Here is a 24157-nt window from a genome sequence, read left to right on the forward strand (position 1 = left end):
TCTGTATAAACCGCAATAGCATCACAGCACGTCCCAGTGTCTTGCTAGTCTGTGGCCACAAGGCAGAGCATTTGGAGGAAGTGAACCCCAAAATGATCGAGATAAAAACCACAACTGAGATTAAAAAATATGGACCACCAGCTGCACTCATCCAGCTTTGAGGAGTTTCTCTTTTGTAATTACTTTTCTCACAGATGTCAACGTTAATGTTACAACAAATATATGAAGAGCAATAAAACACAACATAAGGACACACCGACTCTTTTATAGTACTGAAGATGCAGTTGTGTTCCAAGCCAGGTCTAGTTTTCAAAATACTGCCTTTTCCTGAATAAAATATGAAGTGACAAACAACTAAAACAAATTAAATAATTTAAACAAAAATTTTTTTGAAGTCCAGCTTGCACTTTACTTGATTTTGTTATATTCTACTGCTTAAGACTCCTCAATCAATTACAATATATTCATTACTCATGCAAATGGTCCTAAGGATTTTAGTGGGACTACTCACATGAAAAAATCCTTACACATCTGTTTCAACAAAACAAGGTGTGGGCTACAAATGGAAAAAAGGTTGAGCTGTTAAGCAGACCTGCTTTTAGCACTTCAGGACAGGAGAGAGAAAAAACAAAGGGCGTACTGTTCTTCAACTGACACTGGCAGACACCTAATAAATAAGACTATGAAGGATGTTCAGATCTGAACCTAAATAGGAAACATTTACATCAAAATACTGCCCACCTGATAGTATTTAACCATCAAAACTTTTTTCAGTGTTTATGTAAAAGAATCATAACACAAATTACATTATGTCATGATGAATTTAGCAAAACTACCAGATGTGTCTGCAGAGTGCAGCAAATTAAAGCTGTTCCCCTTCCTATTATCCTTTTAGACAATCAGTCAGACTGTACTGAAACTGCTGCTGCAAACAGTAACCAAGATACTGAAACAGAACTATTACCAAGAGGAGACAGAAGCTTTCACAAGTTACCACTGTTCACGAGTCAGATTTTTTTTCAGCTCCGACTGAGTTTCTGACTTCAGGTTATTAACTGTGTCTGCAAGCTTTCAAACAGTCTTTTGTTCTTGTTCTCTTTCTGTAGAAAGCAAGTGTCTAACAAGGAAAGCACCATGAACAAATTAAGGAAGACCTGTATGAAGCTACTCATTTGTCTGAAATGGGGCACTCCAATAATACTAAACAGTATTAATCCAAAAAGAAAAGAACAATTGACTCCAGATTAAGTAACTGAAAATTTCTCTGAAGAAACATTCCACCTCATTATCCAAACACATTTTTATATGCAGCTGGAACCAAATTATTGGTATTGGTAGGAATTTAAGGAGCACTATATAGAGACAACATAGAGATCTATTCATGTATATGACTTTTTTTAACTCTCTTGACTAGCTGCCAAGTCCTGAAATTCAGATTACTTGTCTTCCATCATAAATTACAATTTTAAAACGCAGCAGAATCACACTGTACTTTTTACGGCCAACATTTTCATATTAATTTTGAGCACCTCCGCTTTCAGGCAAATTATTTCGAGTAACCAAAATGTGCCTCTGTAGACTGAAACCAGTCCCGTACTGGCAGACCCGTGGTAAACGGGTTTAATCTCAAACCAAGCTACCATCAGGTGTCTTCACTTCACTGAGACCGAGGACAAAGACTCTCACAAAACTTTTGAGCTCATCAGACCGAGGGCCGTATTTACCAACACCGTTAACCTGAACCCAACGTCGTTGGTCAGCCTTTACCAGGAAAAGGTCGACAGGGGTGGAAGAAAAATGCTGGCGGCTGCTCGGGGAATAGCTCGGGGAGAAAGTTACTGGGGAGCCGGCAGAACTTTGCATGCCGTGCGTTCTAGCAGGCTGACTTTCCCACGTGGGTCGCTGGCAGAGCAGAGCAGATGAAGCCAGGAGCGGCTGCACGCTGGAAGAACAGCGTTAGAACCCACCCCAGCCGGGAAGCAGGTGTGCGGAGGGCTCCCCACACCTGCAGGCGCACGGGGCGAGGGGTCAGGCTACACGGGCGATCCCCAGCTGGGATTGCATCAGCGGCAGCAGCTCCGCCAGGAGGGCCGCTCCCGCCCCGCAGCACGGCAGGGCCGGTTCGGCGGCGGCGGGGCCGCGCTGCCCAGGGGAAAGCTCAGCCCCACCAACCCCGGGGCCGCGCACCCGCTCCCACGGCCGGGGTGGGACGGAGCAGGCGGGTCTGGACCTTACCTCGGGATGTACCTCGCCTCGTCCCCGAGCCGCACCTCGAAGTCCTTCCAGGGTTGTTCCAGCCCCGCGACGACCCACGCCGCTGGCGCCTCCGCCTCCTCCATGTCCTCGCCCCCCGGCTCGCCGCCGCCGCCGGGCTGCCGCCGCGTGGCGCCGCGGAAGCCACGGGCGAACTCCGGGAAGGTGATAGCCCCATCGCGGTCGCTGTCGAGGCGCTGGAAGATGGCCTCGGCCTCGGCCGGCCGCACCCGCAGCTCGGCACAGAGAGCAGCGAAGTCTTCCCGCTCGATGCGGCCCGAGCCGCTGGCGTCGCACGCCAGGAAGAGGGCTCGCAAGCGGGACAGCTCGTCCCCCACCGCCTCGGAATCCATGGGCCAGCGCCGGGGGCACGGAGACCGCGGACGGAACGGGATGGAACGGGGTGGGCGGCTGCCCTACCTGCGGCTCAGCGGGGCGGGCCGGGTCCTGCTCCGCCCCGGCTGCCCGCGGGGCCGGGCACGACCGGGAGGCGGACCGCAGGTGGCGGCCCCTGGCCGGGGCAGGTGCCGGCCCGGGCTGCCGGCGCCTCCGGGACAGAGCAGGGCGGTACCGAGCCGGCAGGGCCCCCGCTGCCTCACGGAGGTGCAGGGGCACAGGGTTCCCCTCTGGCCCAGCATGTTGCGAACGCACAGGTAACTGTATGCAGCACCGTAGGGTAAAAAACATGTCTCACCCCCTGCAGCACTCAAATGTGAATCCCTGCGGTCACCGTAAGGTGTTAAACTTAATTTCCGTTTTCCAACACGATAAAAATACTCCTCACGTTCATGGAAGACCCAGAACCCACATGATGACACAAAGTTTCAACAGATAAATTCTCACTGACACGAATAGTCGTGGAGTTATACCTTGTGGGTACGTGCTCACAGATGTCTCAACACCAGTGATTTAGAAATGTGGATTGTTAAAGTACTATCTTAAACTGAAAATGCAAAAGCTGCATTCAAATCAATAAACCAAAGGAGACAGCTTATCAGTGCTTTGTGAAGAACTAGTGTCTTTCTTGACAGAAGTCTAGATGTCTTCCTTGTTGAAGTCAGACTCAAAACTCAGATTCTGTTTGAATCTAAGGGATATTTTTAAATCATTATTTATTTCCCTACACTTATTCTTGTTTATGTCTATCTGCAAATGTAAATTGTGTCATACCACAGTTGTGATAAAGAGAATACAAATCTGACTGTCAAAACAGCATCTCTATATTGACCAAAACGTAGTCTAAGAATAAGCATGTGATCCAGCAAAGCACAAATAGTCCATCTGACCTCTCAAAGTAAATCACATACTGTAAATGGGAACGATAAAGTACTCCTCTGCCTAAGAGATGTGGAATGCCCTCACAGGATTTTTTTTTTTTTTTTTTTTTTTTTTACAGCTTTTGATTTTTAACCCATCGGGATTAGACAGACAGCAAACAATCTTTCTCTAGACAATATAATGTTTTGTAAAATGTTGCCCACACTTTAAGGAAATACAGCTGTTAAGCAATTTGGAATATAAGTTTTAGCTTAAAAATATGAGATAATCAAAAGACTTAAATTTATTATTTTATACGGGTTTTTTACTACGTTTCCACCACAAAATTGTAAAACTACTAATAGCAGTAAAGTGGTATCATAATCTGTTTCTTAGTGTTTTAGTAAAACAGAATTCATTTAACAAAAGTATTCTTCCTGTTCCATGATCAGTCTTATCTAACCATCAAATTTTTATACCTAAAGTGTGTCTTGAAGCCTCTAAGGGGCTGATGAAGGGTTGTTCAGCCATGAAAAGAGACAAACTTATCTTGCTTATACAACTCCACTCTCTGTTCACAGGAGCTGGGACATTTGGTTTTCAGAGTGGACAAGCCCATGAGGTGAACTGGAACGGCCGAATGTGTCTGACTAGCCAGACAGGGAGTTCCCACTGAAGTCAATGTGCTCACCTTATTTGCTTTTATGGCTGCAGATTTATGAGTTGACATCGGTCAGTTATCCTTATCCTACCCACTCTTTTACGCACTCTTGTGTGTATCTTTAGTGGTAGTCACTACCTTGGGCTGCTAAGTAGAGGGCATAGACTTTGGACATGTAGTCCTTGTCAGGCTTTATCTTTTTTTTTTTTTCCTGTTAGAGAACTTTTGTCACACAAATCTCAGGCACTGGCATGAAGCACAGTGTATCATTTAGCACTGCCATGGCATAGGTATGTTCTGCAAAAGAGATCATGCTTGCAGTGTTGTGCGATACCACACAGCCCATGCTTGCTTGGCAGGCCATGGTTTAGTTGAATAGTTCTGACACAGCTGCACAAAGATAACAAAAACAAATGGTTTATTTGTTAAGACCAAAGAATGAGTGGTGAGACCAGGATTCCCAGCAATGGCAAAACAGTGCTTTCTTCTGAAATCATGTCCCTGTTCTTAGCACTATCTGCTCTTCAAATCCAGCTCTAAATTAAATAAATAAGCAAACTCAAAGCACTGTTTCTGTGGCATAGTTGTTTTAAATTCATGAGAGACGTTTTAAATTCATGCATAAGATACAGATACATCCTGCATGCAATTTTCCGTCTATTGTCTGTTTTGCTTCACTGTGCCATGACACTCACAAGCTAGCCCAAGCATCTATTTCACTGAAGAGGCAGAAGAGAAAATTGAATCGTGCTCAAGAACTTTAAAGAGATCTATGGCAACAGATGAACAAGAAAGGATTCATTGTATCACTGTGTCACTACTGAAGTGTCCTATTGTACTGAATGGAAAAAAGGTGGATTTTGACATTGTTATAGAGACAGAGATTAAATGTCACAGATTGGAAGAGACAGGTAAACCAGAAAAGGAAGGTGTGGCAACGCATTACATCAAGACCAAGAAGGAAAAGAGCAGAGGAGCTGAGCTGACCGGTGGGATAAGCTACAGAACCTTTGAATGCTATTTGAATTTATGTGGTCTCTGAAAGTAGCTATGCAGAACTATGCAGAAGCCCAAAAAAGCTGGAGTGCTGTGCTCCAGGCAGATTCCATGCCGGAAATAGCAGCCGTCTTCCCATCCCTCTCTATATATTGTCTTAAGAATCTTACATGCATAGTAAAGGAAGATCTTTAACTTGGAATATCAAGCATTTAAAAGTTAGAACATAAACTGTAACAATTATTCACTGATATAGTTTTCATCATTATTTGTGGCCTTGGGCATTATCTACAATGTCATTCATGCTATTCAGATCTTCTACTGAGGACAGAATACATCCTTTGGATAGTTCCTGCATACTTGAACTAAACTTCCCAGCATTACGTTGGCTGAGAAAGAAAATGGATCCCTCTGTGGCTGCAATAACTTTCTTATTCACCTTTTTCTGTTTGAAATTTGGACAATTTAAGCAATTTAGCACAAACTGTGCAATTTACTTGCAAAGCAGAGCATATGTAAAATAGAATCAACCAGTGGTATTGAAAACAGTTCATATTACACACAGGTTTCGTATTAGCCACAACACCATGAAAATTAATTACATAAATCTACTCAAATTTCTTCCCCCACTGACACAAACTTTACTACCTCTACAAGCCACTATGCATCTCAAAGCCTCACAATTCTAGTGTGGCACTCCATCTCTTCCTTTTGCACCTGTAGCTGCCCATGACTTCTTCATCACCCCTACCATCAGGAAGGGAAGCACGGTGTGTGCAGGCTTGAGAAGGACAAGGGGAGAGGAGGGTGATGTGCAGAGCAGAGTCCAGGAGGTCTCCAGCAGATGGGTTCTTTCTCCGCACTCGTTTCCTTTCTCTGCCATTCTCATATGGTGTCTTCCTTTGCACTTTTTATTACTTAGATGGCATTTTCTTTGCTTTGATGCATTAAACTATGCTTTGATGGCATTAAACTAGCTGTTTACCTGGTTCTATGCTGGCATGCACTTTGTGTGAAACCCATAGGATAGGTGCATGTATTAAATGCCAAGTCTGAATAGATCATACAGCATTTCTGCATGCTCTCATTCCCTCCTGCATAATTTTTAGTACTATTGAATATGACTCACCCTTACTCTCTGCAGTTGAAAACTAAGGGTAATGTATTTGGTAACAGACATCATGTAGACTATATTTCTCAGACAGACTGCATCATTATGACCTCTTAAGGGGAAAAGGCATAGTCTATGTCTTTAAAAACTTTGTCCAGGAAATTAAAGAATATTTTGAAAGAATGACATTTTATGATTTGACTTTGTGAAAAAATGAGGAAAAAAGTGAAAATAAAAGTTCTTTTTATAAGAAGAGGTACATTTAAAAGCCAAAAATCTTCCTCAGGATACACAGATTTTTTTTTTTTGGCTCTCTTAAAAATTTAGCAGTTCTGACAGTGAAGTTGTGAAACACCTTCATGGTATTATAACACTTTTACAAACTCCAGATCATTACTGAAATGTAAACCTTTCAGCTGAATCATCATCAGCCTGCAAAAGACAAAAGAGACCATTGATATTGAAATACCAAAGCACCCAAGGTGCTTTTGCAGAAATTATTAAATACTGGCAGTCTTTTTAAAAGCTTGTCTGTATGATCAACTGAATAGCTGGGGAGATGCTGAAATGACTGATAATGACTGCTGGGCCTAATTTAGACATGTTAGCTGTCACCCTCATGCTGCTGTAATGATTACTCCAGCCCCCAAAATAACATTGAAAGACTGTTCTAAAGACATGTTATTACACTGCCAGTTCTCAAAATCTGTAATGCTTTTGACTAACATAAAGCAGCCAGCAATAAATACTTACAAATTTCATGTTTTACAGGAAGCCTTCCTTGGTTTTGGTAGTCTACGTACTTTTTTCAATTCTAATAGTCAAAACTAAATCACATCTACTGATGAAACTTCTTTGTTCTTAAAGAAATGGACATCTCAAAATGCAATTCCCTATGTGCAAATCCTGTTAACAATGAGCACTGCTGAAGACAGAGGATAGAAGTGTCCTTTTCAGCAGAGAGATAAAGAGTGTTTGGTCAAACAGATATGCCTCCTTCCAGTTTGGATTAGCTTTGACCTTTTTCTGCAAAATGATGCCAAAGCTCCTTCAAAAACATAGCAAGGTCCAGGTTTCCTGCGCAAACACAATGGTCACTGTTTCACCGTCTTCCTATCTCCCTTTCTTGCTGAATGTGTTGGAACATTTCCCCAGAAGCAGAGGAATCAAATTTAAATCACTGCCTTGCCTGACAGAAATTAAGGTTACCTTTCTTTTGCCTCATGCAATTGTCCTAACCACAACGATATTGGAGACAGTGATGGAATTGAGAAGCACACAGCTGCTCAGAGCCACTGTTACAGCATCTGTGTTTTACAGTGCATTATAACTAGCCAAAAAGAGTCTTTGGTGAAGGTGCTGGAGGACAATTTTCTATATGCCAATGGATCACTGATACATCTTTTATTTCTCTCTGTCTCGTCCAAAAAAATCTTATATTATCTTCACAGATTCTGACTAAATGGTATCTATTCAATCACTTGAGCAGCTGTAAGACAGTCTGAAAGATATTTGCTTACCTGGAGCAAGAAATACTTAAACCTGTCCAGACAGAGAAGAAGACTGTATTCATCTCAAATATTGTGTGTAATGCTCTTACCTTTAGGCTGCTCCATAAAAAAGACATACATATTCAGTACTTCTTCCTACTTTATCCTGGGCAAAAGTGGCTGCCACTGTTTTACTTTGTGAAACCTTCTGCAGGTTAGGCAAACTCTGTGTACTGTCAACAGTGCAGGGCTTAAAAGAATGAGGGAAAAATATGGATCTTGTGGATCCCAAGAGGGTTTTTTTGCTGTTGAGCTGCTCAGTGCCCACAGGGCCACTGGACATTCCTACAACTTCAGGTTTCTGGGCAATATTCCTGGGGAAAACATCACTGATCAATGCCCCTTTGACAGTAGTTTTGGATGGTGACAAGGTTTAACCCCAGCCAGCAGCCAATCCCCACACAGCTGCTTGCCCACTCCTCCACCACCAGGGTCAGGGAGAGAATTGGAAGGGTAAAAGTGAGAAAACCCATGGGTTGAGATAAAGAACACTTTAATAGGGAAAGCAAAAGCCACACACACAGGCAAAGCAAAACAAGGAATTAATTCACTGCTTCCCATGGGCAGGCAGGTGTTCAGCCATCTCCAGGAGAGCAGAGCCCAATTACATATCAGGTGACCTGGGAACATAAATGCTATCAATCCAAACACCCCTTCTTCTTCCTCCTTACACTTTATATATTGAGCATGATGTCACATGGTCTAGAAAATCCCTTTGGTCAGTTGGGGTCACCTGTCCTGGCTGTTTGCCCTCCCAAGCTCCCAGACACCCCCAACTTCCTCACCAGTGTGGCCATACGGAAAAGCAGAGAAGACCTTGGCTCTGTGCAAGCCCTGCTCAGCAATAACAATTTCTGTTATCAACCCTGTTTTCAGCACAAATCCAAAACAGAACTACATGCTAGCCACTGTGAAGAAAATTAACTCTACCCCAGTCAAAATCAGATGGTTTCTCTCAGTCCCCTTGGCTGCAACTAATGATTCTGTAAGTGCCAGTTCCCAGACAAAGCCTCTGAAACTCAACTACCTACACTGTTCGATTGTTTAGAACAATCCCTGGCACTGGTTGCAGCACAGCTAGCATCTCCCATGATTCTCTGTCTCAATGAACACTGTTTGGGAGATGGGATAATCCAGTTTTAATGTGGCCACCCTGTTTTGGAAGGTACATCCAGTTCAATAATAGACACTGCCATGCCCACTAACCTCAGTGCCAGAGAACAGTTCTGGTGTTTTAAATTTACAAGGGTAGGAAAATAACCTGTGTAGGCCTTTTTATTTATAAAAGGTCAGAATAACATTTGAGATTATAATCCTATTAGAATTTACTTCCTGAATATATCATACTTTAACAAAAGTTCAAATTTAAATGCTGAATATTTGTGAACATAGCTAATTTGAGTTTTCTCCACTTAAGCAGGGTTAATTTTGTATCATGAGAGAAATAGAATAAGTGCATTCAAAAACCTTAAGTAACTACTTATTACAATGTACGACCAAAAAATACTGCCATAAAATATTAGAAAGGTGGACAAAAATGGAGATATAGTAAAGCATTCCTAAAGAATCTTCTAAACAGGAAAACATTAAACAAAATTAATGAAGGATTTAAACCAAAAGAGATTAAACATTACACAACTCAGACTGGAAAAGTAAAACAAACCATAAAGGAATCACAAAGTTATAAAACCACACTAATTTTTCTGGAATGGAAGATAAAATACTGTGCTTGTTAATATGAAAGAGGAGTGAAATAGGTTTAGAAAAAACACTTGCCAAAGTTTCTACCAATTTAAGGAATCTTCTCAGCATGGAAATTGCAGAAAGGACAATTCAGCTCAGCAACACAGTATAAAATCAGAAAGGAAAAAAAGAAGATTAATTCTACTGAACATTTCTTCCACTAAAAGGTTACTAAAAGAGGGTTGCCTCTCATCTGCCCCCAAAGCATAAAGAAAAGTATGTTCTTATGAGCCCAAATCCATTAACAGACTTGATGTACACTTTCCTCACTACTTACACAGAAGACTACAAAAAGAAGTATTCCAGTGTATTATTTTTCTACAGGTGAAATTGTCTCCAGCTAAACACTCAAGAACACCTATGAAAAGTTAATTCTGCATTTGTAATGTAAGTGCTTTTGGTGACAGGCTGACCCTCCGCCTAAAGCACCTGATTTCTGAAACCCAAAAATAACAGCTGGTGCAGCTCAGCTGCATTGAATCAAGCTTTAGCCATGATGAGGTCTAAGTGGTTTAGCTGACTATACTACAGGACTAAAAGCTGTGGGATATTATATTTCATACCACTTTATAGCTGTATGGCAGTTAAATGTGCTCTGCTGACTCCTGGGGTTTTTCTCAGCACAAACAGGCCATCACGTTCTCCCACCTGATACAGCAGGAAAAACACTGTACTAGTTTGAAAACAAACCAGTGGGAGGCACCAAGTCAGAATAACAATTTAATGGGGAAGTTAAAGAAAAGGAAAGAAAAAAAAACTAAAAGAAAACACTGGTTCAAACTGACAGAGTCAAGATACAACCTGAGTCCCTGTTAGGCAGGGTGGTGGTAGCAGTCTGCTAGAATGGTGGCTGCAGTCCTCTGAAGCGGTGATCCTGTAGAAAAGAGGGTCTGCTCTTCCTCAGAAGGTCCAGTGGTGGCTGTGTAGCTCCTGTCCTCTGGAAATCCAGTGGAAAGGCCTTGTCTCTGGTGTTCAGCCTCAGCTTATATCCACGCTGGGATGCTTGGTTCCTCCCTCTGGGTGGAGCATCTCACAGTGGGGTAATGTGAGTCATGAGGCCAGGTGTTGATTGGGCTCATTAACAGATGATAGTCCAGAGGGAGTTATCTATGAGTCATGTGGCAGGACAATGATGGGCCATTAACAGCAAGACAGTCTGGGGGGAGGAGGCAAGGAAACACTGCCCCACCTGATTTCAACGGCTGATGGGGATGGTAATAGAATACACTGCAACCCAGGACAAACACCTCATGTGACTTTGTCTTCAGTAGAAGTGAGGACAGCTCTAATTTCAAATAGTTATTGTGAACTGATAACTGTCAAACTAAAACTAAGGATGAACCAGGGGATAATTTTGAACAAAGGAATTTGAGGGTAAAAAAAAGAAAAAAATATATAAACTATTCACAGAAAATCCAGAGCAACAAAAAAACTTTTGCTCTTAACAAACGATTTGTTAAATGGTCCATTGCAGTAGTGACATAGATTTTTATAATTATTTTTACTTTCATGATAAACTTTTTTAAAAAGTGGTATTTAAATAAAACACAATCTTTTATTTTAAAATCTACTCTTCGTGAGTTTCTGTACTATGTAGTTTTAAATATACTACTTAACTATATCATAATGCTGTAAAAAATTGTATCCATGAGAGCTGAAATTTTGAAAAAGTAAGGGACAACATATAAAAGTGGATAACAGCAGTTGTTATGAATAAGTGTAACATGAATATAGCACCCTAAAATGCAGAAAAATTCCTGTAAGAGTAACACAATCTGACTGAATTTTAAAAATTAGCTGTGTAATGCCATCCCTGCCTGGCTCCTGGGGTCCCATGTGCCCCCACAGAAGCACAGGTGGGTTCAGTATTACAGTCGGTAGCAAGGAGTCGAGAAGGGCATTTGCGTGCGTTCTGGCAGGAACATTTACTGCTGCTACACTGCCGAAGGGAGCAAAGGCAAAGACCAACGTGATCCTGAAGCTCACAGCTTTATCTGAGAGGAAAAGGCGGGACTAGGGAATGGGGACCAATGGAGAAGCTCTGGGGGAGTGACGAGAGGGGTAGAGGCTGACAGCCAACCAGGGAATTCAAACTGGGACAGATTAACATAACAGAACAAGCGTCGTTGGAGAAGCCTTTTTAGTTGCCCTAACATGAAATGGTTCTTGTGGTACTAGGGTCTTGTCTTACTGAAAACTCTCTGTCCCTTGTAACCTAGGCTCACCAGCCACTACAGCTGTGAATGGCTTTTAAAATGTATTTTGAATTTAATGACAGTGATAATGCTTTCCTAATTAAATTCTCAGGATCTGAAAGAGAATGCTGCAGCCACAGTCAAAGACTGAAGGATATTTTTTCTAGAAAGCACTCTCCTGTCTTCTGCAATTACTAAAGAGTATTTTAATGGCATCTAAAGTGACATCTCTGCAGAAACTGAGCTTCACACATTCCAGACTGACCAATAAAAAGCTGGCCAATGGCCCCGAGACCCACAAACAAAAACCAAGCTAACCCTATATTCTTCCAGTTAGCTTTAAAAATACCTTCATAGGTTCTATAGGCTTAGAGACCTACACATAACACCATTTAAAGGCTGAGTCAGCTTTACTTTTGGAAAACCATAAATAAATATTAAATGCAGAATATTTCAACATTACTAATGTTGATGAAGTTTCAATTTAATCTTCTATGCTTTAGAAAAATCAAAGGAAAGAAAAGGAAATAATGTATAAGTTGACAAAGGAAAAACCTCTGCAAAAATAGCGAGATTTGAAGAAAATTTAGCTAACAGAGAATTTTAGTGTATAGAGTTAGAAAGAGGTATTTCAAATGCAACTTAGAGTCCCTTCACAATTCTTTTGAGAAATAAGTAGATAATACCATCTTAGATTATTTTGCTTTTACTTAAGGAAAGGTGCCATAAAAGAGAAGGCAAAAAACGTTGCTTTGGTTTCAACTCCTTCCCTTGCTTCTGTGGTGGTTTACCATTAAAGCTACTGCTGTGCAACAGGAGCCACCAGAGATCTCGCTGCTGAACTTGCAACTCAAGCCTCATAGGAATCAAACTGCCTTGAAAATACAGATTATGGTCAGGGACTAACTAGAATTCTTCACTAAACACTTTCTGTCTTCTGCAATGAACCAGACCACAGCTTAAACTGTCCTTCATTCATCCCAAAGGAGCCACACAGGACAGGGTGATAGGTTTTGAAGCTGCTTTCACATGGCAAATATACACCCAGATAAGAAAGTCCCTGTTTAAATTTCTCATCATAAACTTGAACCTGCAGTGTGCTGGAAACTTTATGATGTGCTTGTTTCCTGAATCTAGTAGCATACGAAAGAGAAGAACATTTCTCCTGAACAGAAGTATATCTTACTTTTACTTCTTCTATTATTTCAAACTTTATTCTCTGTTCTTATTACCAGTTTCCTTTAACACCTTTCCTTCTCTCTGATAAAAAAAAATCTTTTTGAAATTATCATAATTATTGTTTTTTGCATCTTCCAAATATTTTCATTCCATCTAAAGAAGAAAAGAGACAAAATCAGTTTTTTCATATTCTCTGCCTCTAATGTCATTTCTACTATTTTAAGAGCAAGAAGGGGTCTCCTCTCCATGCATTGCATAACCACTTCCATCTGTCTTCATATCTTGCAGAGTACTAGAATCACTTCTGTCTTAAAAAATGTGAGAGACAGAGGTAAGAGGAGATTCATATTAAGTACAAGACCTACATATAAGCAGAGGAACAGGTATTTGAAACTGATATAAGAGAAGTTGGAGAAGAACTGTCAGGAATGCCACTGAAACTTTAATTACAGGATATGGATCCTGTCAGGTTTGTTTATGTTTGGTTGCACTTGGCAACCACCTGTCATGCAGCCATATGTAGACATATAGGAAGTTGAAGAATTCAATGGTCAAGTACTTGGCATATGATCCCAGTGCTTAACCAAGCTACTTTAAAGCCAGATGTCCCTAAAGGACATATTAGCAGTCATGGTGAAGAGTTTCCTGGGATAACAGTGACTGAGTTGTGCAGTCCAGGAAAGCAGAAGTTTCTCCTTCCCCCTGTGCTGGCCTGCCTAGAGGCAGCTGGAGCACAGCCCTGCAGAGCTGCCTGCGGAGCCCCTGTGCTCTCGTTCCAGTCTAGCCATCAGACTGCCACAGGCACCTGCCCTTGTCACTGCTCGCCGCTCCAAAATCAACTCAGTGCTTCCATTTTCTTAAAACATGAATTTCAGTGAGCCTTGTGAAACGTGCAGTGGCTACACGGATCACATTTGCCAGCTGTGAAAATCAGACCAATCTTAAAGTTGTTCTGTAAGTAACTAATTTTAGATGTCTAACCTTGGAAGAGGAAACACAGACTAAAGATTGTGCTATAATTACAAAGGAAGATAATGTTTTCATTATGTTAGAAAGGTCTTCTTACTAAAATATTATTATTTAACCAATAACTGTGTTTCCTACTGTCAAAACTGCACTGAAGCCTGCCACGAAGAAATGTAAATCCCCCCCCCCCCAAACAAATCAGATAGACCTCTGAGAGGCAGTCTGAAGAGTTAGATACTCCTATGACAAGGGCTTGTATCCTGCTGGGTTTCCTTTAGACTGGTCAGGGCTCTAGTCCATTGCAAACAATTCCAATTCACTGTGAGGAGCAAAGTCCTGCCCTAAGCTTTGATATGCATTAATTTATGGTAATACGTGGTAGTGGATGATATGAAATAGGAAGATCAGATGAAGGGTCAGCAGTTCATCATATAAAGACAATTTTATGTCACAGAATCAAAGAATCATGTCAGTCTAAATAAATAATTCAGTCAGATGCAACCTTAACAGAAAATTTTTAAGCATCCTCAGAGGTTTCAAAACACACATGATTTCTTTGTTGAAGAAAAACAGATAGATGGGTAGGGTTTTGTTTCCATCATCCTAATTTATAACACACATTCTCTGCACAGATTGTTGACAAACTGCTTTGAGGACAGGCAATTACTAGTACTTGCCTCTCTTGTTACTAGTGTAATTTATTTTAAGGAATGTGCCATACAAAAGAACCTGTCAAATTATGAAAAAAAATCCTTCCCTGGAATGTGCACCACAAGTGGCAATAGTTTTCACTGAATGATATTACTACAATATCTGAAGTGTGTCATCCTTACCAATAAATAATGCATAAACTGAATTCTCAGGTATTAATTGCTTCAAAAAGATAAAAATTGTTTCATATTGCTCAATGTCTCATAGTTAGTTTAACTGAAAACAACTGATACTATCATGAAATTCCCAAAAACTTTTACAAAATGCAGCCTTTAGGAACTATAAATTACCTACCCCTAAGAAAGGTCAGATATTTCCCCCTTTTTACACAGAGAACTGCTTTTCAAGTTCATAAGATATACGAGATGCTACCCACCTATGTATTTCAAAGCATTGAGTCTTAAAAAGATGACACTCACTAGGGGACTACCACATGTAATCCATATGCATCATCTTCCCCCAAGAGATCTGTTTTTCCCCAGAAACTTTGTACAAATTGAAAAAATAATTTGACCATTTGTACAGGATTTTACACATTCCTGGCAGCCTGATCAAGGCAGCGGCTTTCTATGGCTACCAGACATTGGGACATCCCAGGCTTCTGCAAATATAGAGGTGGCACATGCAGTGAGCCTGCACATCTTCCCTTCATTGGACCCTTTGCATGTGTTGTACTCAATCAGTACATCTAGCACAGTAGGTTCAAATCTTGTTCCACTTGCTACCTATGAGCTGACCATTACGGAGTGCCTGTGCTCACATGTCAGTTTTTCTCAAGTAAAACACAGGTAACTCACAGTCTCACCCTATCAATTAACATACTTGAGTGAATAAAATGTACTAACTATTAGCATTAGTAAAAAATAATCATTTTATGATGTGCTACCTTTTGGACTTAATATAATGCAGTTCTTTTACTGTGTATTCATCTGTATGTATGTATATATATTTGTATATATTTGAATATATTGATGTAAAAGATTGTAATTTTACACTAAGACTGACTAAAGTGGAACCATTCACATGCTTATGAGAATAAGAAAGAAATTTCCTTACAGGACATTGCTTAAAAACATGTATATTAAGAGGATCACTTGAGTACTACTCATCTTTTAAGTAGTTAATAAGCATGGAACAATTCTGTACTTACTGTATCCACAAAAACACACCAAAAAATAGCAACAAAAAAAAACCAGTTCCCACAACCCTGGAGAGCGAACAGGATTTCAAAAATCCTGCCAAGAAGATAGGAACAAAAAAGACTTACATGACAAAGGCATATGGGGCAGAATGCTCAGGGAGGAGGTGGAGTCACCATCCCTGGAGCTGTTTAAGACTGGATGTGGCACTCAGTGCCATGGCCTGGTTGACAAGGTGGTGTCTGGTCAAAGGCTGGACTTGATAACCTCAGAGGTCTTTTCCAACCTAACTAGTTCTGTGATTCTGTAATACCTGACAGCTGGTTGGCTAATGTGTGAGTTTAAAAATGGGTAGCTATCATCAGAAATAGACTGACATGCCTCTTCAGCTGGAAGAGTTAGTCCAAACAAGGAGGACTGATATGCTCCATGCCCCTGTATAGATCCCAAGCATGCAAAACAAGCAGAAATCATCAGTTTAACCTGCACTGAGTTCAACACTGCATCAGGCGACTCACAAGACTGACCTTCACTAGTATTTCACCCATCACCCAAACACTATCAGAGAAATTTTCTGTCCCCTGAAGTCAGACAGGTGCCGGAGTCAAGACTGGATTTCATGACTGAAGTTCAATTAATTTATCCTTGTTTCACGCTGAGAATGTTCTGAAGCAGTTGAATGAACACCTTATTAGAATGAAGTTAGAGACCAGCATTTCCTCCCAACAAATCACAGTAAAAAATTTGCTGCTGAATAAAATATATTGACTGTCAGAGCTATTAAATCTTCTGCCTCTTCTCCAGCCAAACAAGTTTTTACCTAAAACTCAGCTCCATTACATTTCAGAAGAAACCTATAATAATATCTACATAACCCTTAACTTCATTTACATGATTTTTTTATTTGCTACTCTCCACCCTAAGCAAGCATCTGAGGAAGAGGACTGGCCACTGGCTATAAACAAAAGACAAATAGGTCTCATCTGGCTGAGCTTCTCTGTCCTCTGCGTCACACTTATTTGCAACAATGAATGGAATGTAAAAGAAACACACACATACCAACCACAGCAAATTTAGATGTTTTCTGATTCCCTGTATTAGAAGGAAGTTCAGTGACAAGCCAGCAAGACTGCTCAGGAGTACTCCTTTATCTGGGTAGTTAAAAAAATGCCACAATTCATGCCCTTAATTTTTCCGTTTATGCTGCCGCACAACCAAAATTCCTTTTATCACAGGGAGACACCTGCATTCTTATAACTTACTGCCAAAATATTTTATGTAAAAATTTTTGGTTTTTAACCAGCAATATATGTGTAAGACACATATGCAGAGCATACTCCTTCTGCTTCTTAGATTTGTGTATTATGAAAAATTATAAAAACACTGACTTATTGCAAAAATTAGATTGTTTTCTCTGATTCTAATGCATCTTGTTGCTTTATTTCCCCAAATATCATGTTAACATAGCTTTTACTGTTAACAAACTCTTTATGTTTCACAGTTTGATGGTTTATCCTAGTAAATTTCACCTGTTATGAATTCCAAAACATACAATTCACGTAGGTTGATATTCAGGGTCTTACACGGCATATCAACCAATTGAAATTATATAAAGCCAGGAAATAAGCCATTCATACATTCAGTTCTTCTATTCCATGTTTGATTAGCTCTGTTACAGCACAGAATCGTCCCAGAGAAAAATGCATGCAGTCTTAAATCTGAGCAGTCAGATGGTGACATACTCAAGCAGAAGCAATTCATGTTATGACTCTTCTTGTTTAGTTTCAATGTATAACTCATAAACACGTCTGGAATGAAACCTGATCTCTCACAAGTGGATGTAAATACACGTAAGGGGGACTACCAGAGAGTAGGGAAATTGATGGCGTTTTGCCTTATCTTTTGACTTGTTGCAAACCTGTGGTCAGGTCACTTACTCAAAAGTTCAATCTACATTAAAAGCTCTGGCATAGGTCTGTGTTTCTGGAGTGTGAAAAACACACCTCCAACCAGCTGCAGTGATAAATATCCTTAGGTAATCACAACCCAGCTGTCAAAACCACTAGGTGGTAACACCAGGTGTTATTCTGCATAGAATACAGCTTTACAGTTCTGCAAAACAAGCACGGTTTTGCAGCAGCTACATCCCCATTTCAGGAATAGTTAAGAAAACTGTTCCTTGGACATTATATTAATATCCACCTTCAATGTAAACACAGTTGTGCACACCTTTACTGAGACAGCTCTGGAAAGATGATGAAACTTCCAAGACAAAAGTTTTTAAGCTTTTAAGATGAAATATTTAAGCCAAAAAAACTGCATTGTCACAATAAACTGATAATTTTATTGTGCCGTCTCCATATGGTCATTTGAATGTCAGTTATCTTTTACTGTGTTTTTCAACTAGGATATTTAAAGTGTCATCAGAAATCTGGCATCCATGAGCAGGAGTACCTTGAAAACTGAAATGCAAATATTAGTGTATTCCAGTCTTGGAAGGAAAAAAGAAAAAAAAAGGAAGAAAAGAAAAGGAAAAAAAGCTAACACAGGACAGCAACAACAATGAAAAACATAACAACAACAACAACAAACAATCCAAAGCTGACATTTTCACTGGCTTCAGATTTTTCTTTTTAATAGAATTCTAGCAGCACATTTGAAAATACATACCTATGTGTATATGTATAAACCTACATACTTCATGTACTGCATGTTTTTCATATACAAAGTGTAGGCTTAGATGTGAAAAATTAGCTGTGTTTGCACTACCTTATGTGTGTTTAGTTACATTTTTTATATGTTACAAAACTAAATAAGTATTTCTGTAGGTGTGAATAGGGTGCACCTTTGCAAAACTCTAGCTGTTTATTGATGTGGCTGCTGAGCTTGACTTCAGTTTGAGCCGAAGTTTTTATACCTCGGGGTATTATTATAGCAGTGCCCTTGTTCTCTACATTCTAGGCCAGTATAACTTGTTCATTAATTAAAGTCACAGATGTTGACTAGCAAATAATGGACAGTAAGCTAATTTTTGTTTCCTTGGTCTACTGTTACAAATAAAATTATAAACTGGAAGAAGCTGGACATTTATACTTTGTTCTATCAATTTTAAAAGCCCAAAACTCCAGCTATAAGTTTAAAGCAGTTTTAATTCAACTTAAAACAAATTAATTGTAGAAATGCTCTACTCAGGGTGAATGGTAAGTAGCTACATACACCAGTTTAGAGTGTAAATTGAAATGTGTAGCCCCCATGCTGCTCTCTGCTGATCCTCAGGAGTTATGAAGCACGGGCAGTGGGCAGCAACAGCAAGCAATTTCTCTCCCAGCCCACTGGCAATTCATCTATAGTTAGTTCTCATTGTGACAGCACTCACCACACATTTACGTGAGCAACCAGTGTGTGTATTCACAGCGTGTGTAAAGACAGCCAGCATCTGGGTTTGTGTCCTCCCTCGCCTCCTGTTCAGCCAGATAAAGCCCCTATCCCAACCAACCTCCCTTTGGGACCTGCTCTCGGCTGTGTCCTCTGAACGGAAGGCAGGTTCACAGCTGATAACCATATTACAAGGCTGCCCTTAATCACTCCTCACAAAGCAATTTAAAGTCCTTCGTAAGTTCTTTTTCTCTTGGTTACAGTCCTGAATGGCATTGGTTACATTACTGAATGCCAGCATCTCTGAACTGAAGCCAGGTATTACGGGCTGCCCCACTCAGATACCCCCTGTTGTTTTCCTATGGTTGACATTCTGTCCCCTCGGCAACTGAATTCTCTCTATCCCTGCTCTGAAACCTATTCACTCCATGTCATAGGTTAGCAAGCATAGTCCCGGAAGGGATGTCCTTGCTAAGGGGTGCTTACAGCTTCCTCTGGGAACTGATAGAACCTATCAGCTGGCCAGTTTGAATATGGACAATTCTCTAAGCCACTTAAAGTTGTGAACACCTCTGTGATCCACATTTAAGAATAGGCAAACTCCCCCTCCAAGCTCTCTCTCGTTTCCGGCGCTGGCACAGGTGGCTGCGGGCCCCGTGTGGGGGCCAGCGGGCCCGGCCAGGCCCTGCTCGGGCCACGCTGGGCTGGGCCACGGCCATCCTGGAGCCATGGACCTGTTCCAGCCATGGAACCCCCCCCACTGCCTTGCCGTGGGCAGCTGGAGCGGCTCGGCTCTCCCCCCTCTCCACTGCGATAAGAAAAATTCCAGCTGCAAGGCCGAGGTGAGATTAACCCTTTTATTGCTGTGAAGAGCTGAAAACCTGAGGGAAGAGAGAGAGGAGATGCTTAAAGCTGAAATTCTGTTGTGAAGCTATGATATATCAGAGTATCCTGTTGTAATTTCCTGAAGATATGGGGGGTGGAGTGTTCAGCTCGTGAGCAAAAGCACCTGTGCTGAGATAGGCAGATGCTGACACAGCTGTAATTTCATGAGAAATTTGGACAGGGAGAGATGGACCAGATGAGGACTTTTGCTTCAAACGGGAAAGGAGAAAACCTCAGTCCCTAGAGGTGGACCAGAGATAGTCCTAACGATGAAGATGATGAAGACCCTTTGCTCCCAGGGGAGGAGAAGGGCCTCTGTTTTTGTTTCTGAACGGCTCAACCTTAAAATTGTACCCCAAGAAACTTCAAGAGTGGACCCTTGAAAGCAGATGCGGGAAAAGCTGCAAGTCGGGGGAAAGGACTCACATGCGAGCAGAGAGACTCCTCTTCCTAAATGGACTGAACAATATTTGGAAGTGGGCGGCTGTTTCATTGTGATAATGTTTTCATAGCATGAGCAAGAAGAGACTTCTCTTTCTAAAGGGACTGAACAAGGTTATTATGGAAGTGGTAAATAGACTGAACATCTTAAGGGTTGTCTTTTTACATTGTCAGTGGGAGAAGGGAGGAAGGTGGGGGGAGGAGGAGAGTTCTGAAGGTGGTATAATTTTTTTTTCTTCCCTCTTTTAGGTCTGTTAATAAACTTTATATTCTTTCAAGTTTGGTGCCTGCTTTGCATTTCTCCTAATTCTTATCTCACAGCAGATAAACAGTAATGAGTATTTTGGACCAAACCACTACACTCCAGTAGAATGAAAGCAATTGTAAATGCCAGGAAATTTTCTGTGGTACCACAAATCATTTCTCTGTAGGACAGGATACAAACATGGATTTCCAGCAAGAACAAGAAAACTTGTGTTAATCAATAAAAGATTCATTGTTCTCCTGTGGAATAAAGCACTGAAACAGGCTTCTATTGCATTTTTAATAATTTTGAAATCAGTTACCAATTAATGCTTCACCTATGCAGTCTTCAAATTGCAAGGTACTACAAATAAAATATTTCTATTGAATTGGCTCATTGTACTCCAGTTAAATATTGTAGTTTCTTTCCTTCTCTTGCTTTCACATTTTACATAATAGATATATTAACAAGATCTAAAATTATGTATAATTTTAATCCAATATTCTTCCCCTGCTCATCTGCCAAGATAATTTTGTATTTTCTAGGTTGTGTTATCATCAAACTTGACAGGTAAAAACCATATCTTTCCAGTGATCTCTGAAAACAAAAGTGTCGTGATTAGTCCCTTTAGCAGTTAATAAAAATATGAACTGAAGAGATGATTATGGGAATTCTTGAATTGCTACAGACCTGTGCAACCAGTCAGATTTTTTCAGGTTTGCTATAAAACACTGTGAAGAAGACCATATATAAACTTAAGATGAACCTCAAAATCTGTAAATAAAGAGGACAGAACCTGTCTCTCACTGAAACGATTAGGATCCTTTGTATTTCCAGTAATTGAAGTTGTATTTGGTCTGAAATATATTAAATGAGCTATGAGTAGAAAGAGTATGTAGTCCAAATTTCATAAAACATCAATTTCCCTGCACCAGAGTTAAGAATTTATATTGCTACCAATTGAAGTCCTACTAAGTACTGGTAAATATATCCCATAACTGCTTTATCGCAATGGATTTTTTTTCAATTCACTCATCTGAAGAGTACAGAAGAGGATATATAATGAAATAGTTATTGCACAAAAATGAACTGCTGCAGAAATCAATTGAATTATTCCTAGTAATCTTCTATGTCTTAAAATAATTTTACTGTGCAACCTTAGACTCTCATTAGGAAGCATGCAGCCACAGCTAATGTTTGGAAGAAAACTAGTAAATTTATGTAACTGACAACCTCTTTATGAAATAATTTCTTTTACCAGTAACTTTGGGCTTGCTGCTAAAGGATTTGTTCACCTTACTTGGCTGTTACCCAGGACAAACCACTAATTTGAGGCATAATATATATATGAAACATGTTAAATAGTTTATCTATACCTGTGTGTTTGCAACTGTGCACTTACCCAGCTGCATATGAAGTATCAGTTTCTAACAAGACTACTTGAGTCCTGTTCTTGAGAGATTTTCCACCACAACAGTAAGCAGTAGCGGCTCTGAGATTTCAACAGTCCAAATGTCAAAAGCTATCTTATTTCTTCACTTCTTGCCTTTTGTGAAGCAACATGACATTACTGATACATACTCAGATTTGTTACCTAATCCTGACTGGCAAAGCCCTGCCACACTCTCAGTTTGGTTTCAGCTATAAAGCCAGAAGCAACAGAAGGACCACCACCGAAAACTCTGAACTGTAGAGGACCAACAAAGACTGTGAAAAGCCAAAAAAATTATTTGTATGCTGAAACACATCACTGTCATCTACTCTTGAAATAGATTCCAAACATTTTTTCATTTATTTGTAAATATTTGCACATGGCATGTTTCCCTTGACTGCTGGTGAGAACAACACAGAGAACAGTGCCAAAAACTTATTTGATATCTACTCTTACTCTCTCTGCAAGGTCTGTTAGCATACCACAGAACAGGGTAAGATTGATTGAAAGACAGTAGCTGTTACTGTCTGCTTTCTTTTTTTTATCTTCACCATTAATAGTGAAATTTGACTATTTCTCTGAAAAATTCTCAAGTTGGAAGGAATGGAAGTTATGCATAGCACACTAAAGTTCTGAGCTTGCTTCTCCTCCTTTCAAAAATAAGCACTGGTTAAGGGCTTTTAGTCTTCCAGAACACCTTTCTCCACAATTATGACTCTATACCTGCAGCTGAGGTTTTATCTGCCTGCACTGTAGGAGCAGTAGTCAGGAGGAAGCACCAAAGACCCAGTCAGTTGCAAACATCTAAGTTATCCAGGCGTTATCTGACCTCTATCTTCCCTACACAATGTTGAGCACTTACCCATTTATCTGTTATCAATGATTTTATCCAAATGACTGTATTTACTTTATGCAAAATTTGATGTAAATATTTTTCCCACATTGTCTGTCAATCACTTTCCTTGTCCAAATAATACAAGTTTTTTTTTATCTTCCTCTTATTACCACTTTTGTAAAATGACTTCCTGTAACTAGGGATAAAATGTTCTAGGTATATCTCCTCTGGAAATATGTGGCAATCTGGTTAATAAATATACTCAAATTGCATATAATAGCTCTTAATGATATATGTTTCAAACAGCGAATTCTCTATGCTGTCTTATAATTCTGAGACAGTTGTCTGGGAAGCCACTATAGATCTAAGCTCCCCAGTCTTACACTACACTCACAATTAATTAACAGACAATGCAGTATGTTTTCTTTGTAGCATGAGGCCTTGAGAATGGATTTCTTCTGCTTTTACATATGTTTCTGTCCACCAAATAAGTTGTGGATCTCCCCCATCTCTGGAAGGGCAGGTTGAATGAGGCTTTGACCAGCCTGATCTAATGAGTGGCATTCATGGCAGGTGGTTTGAACAAGATGATCTTAGGGTCCCTTCCAACTCAAGCCATCGTATGATCGTATGATAATGCAAAAGTACATCAATGACAATTGTTGCCTGTGAACATTTTCCTCTTCGGTGCGGTAACACAAAAAGAAAACTAAACCTAAATGAAATTTGAAAGAAAAATTTCTGAACTCAGTAGAGACCAGCTGAGTCAAATGAGCTTCAGTACCTTCTTTTCTTTTTTGGTTTTGTACGAAATACGGATCTTACCTGTTTAATTCTTCCCCTATATAAAGGTAACATTCAGAAATGTCCGCATCAGATAACTTTTCACTGGGTCTTGTTAAGCAGAAGGCTGAAGACCTGTAACTACTAAAGAAAAAACCTCATGCTTAATTCTTTAAACCACAGAGGATCACTTGGTCAGTAGATTAAAAAAGAAAACAAACCATGGTGATATGAGCTCCCCCTCGTGGTTTTTGTTATGGAAGATTTTAATTTTCCACCCAAACCCCTTAAATTTACTAGGACTAGTAACAGACAGGCAAGGGAATGCTTTGAAAGGAAATGTGTTCTCTGTAAAAACATTTTTCTAAGTCATCTGTAAATGATCAAAATCAAAGAGTTCT

General features: G+C 40.2%; 1 protein-coding gene across 1 annotated transcript in view; it reads right to left on the reverse strand.

The window, feature by feature from the left end:
• RASEF (RAS and EF-hand domain containing) overlaps nucleotides 1–2606 on the reverse strand; it is a gene marked incomplete at its 5' end in the record, with an annotated part of 29796 nt that extends 27190 nt beyond the window's left edge. Inside the window, one exon of the mRNA XM_082301921.1 lies at nucleotides 2236–2606. Within this exon, the coding sequence (XP_082158047.1) occupies nucleotides 2236–2606 (371 nt within the window). The remainder of the gene's footprint in view (nucleotides 1–2235) is intronic.
• Between the last annotated feature and the right edge of the window lie 21551 nt (nucleotides 2607–24157).

This window comes from Coloeus monedula, assembly GCF_965178545.1.
Source record: "Coloeus monedula genome assembly, chromosome: Z".
NCBI classification, from domain to species: domain Eukaryota; kingdom Metazoa; phylum Chordata; class Aves; order Passeriformes; family Corvidae; genus Coloeus; species Coloeus monedula.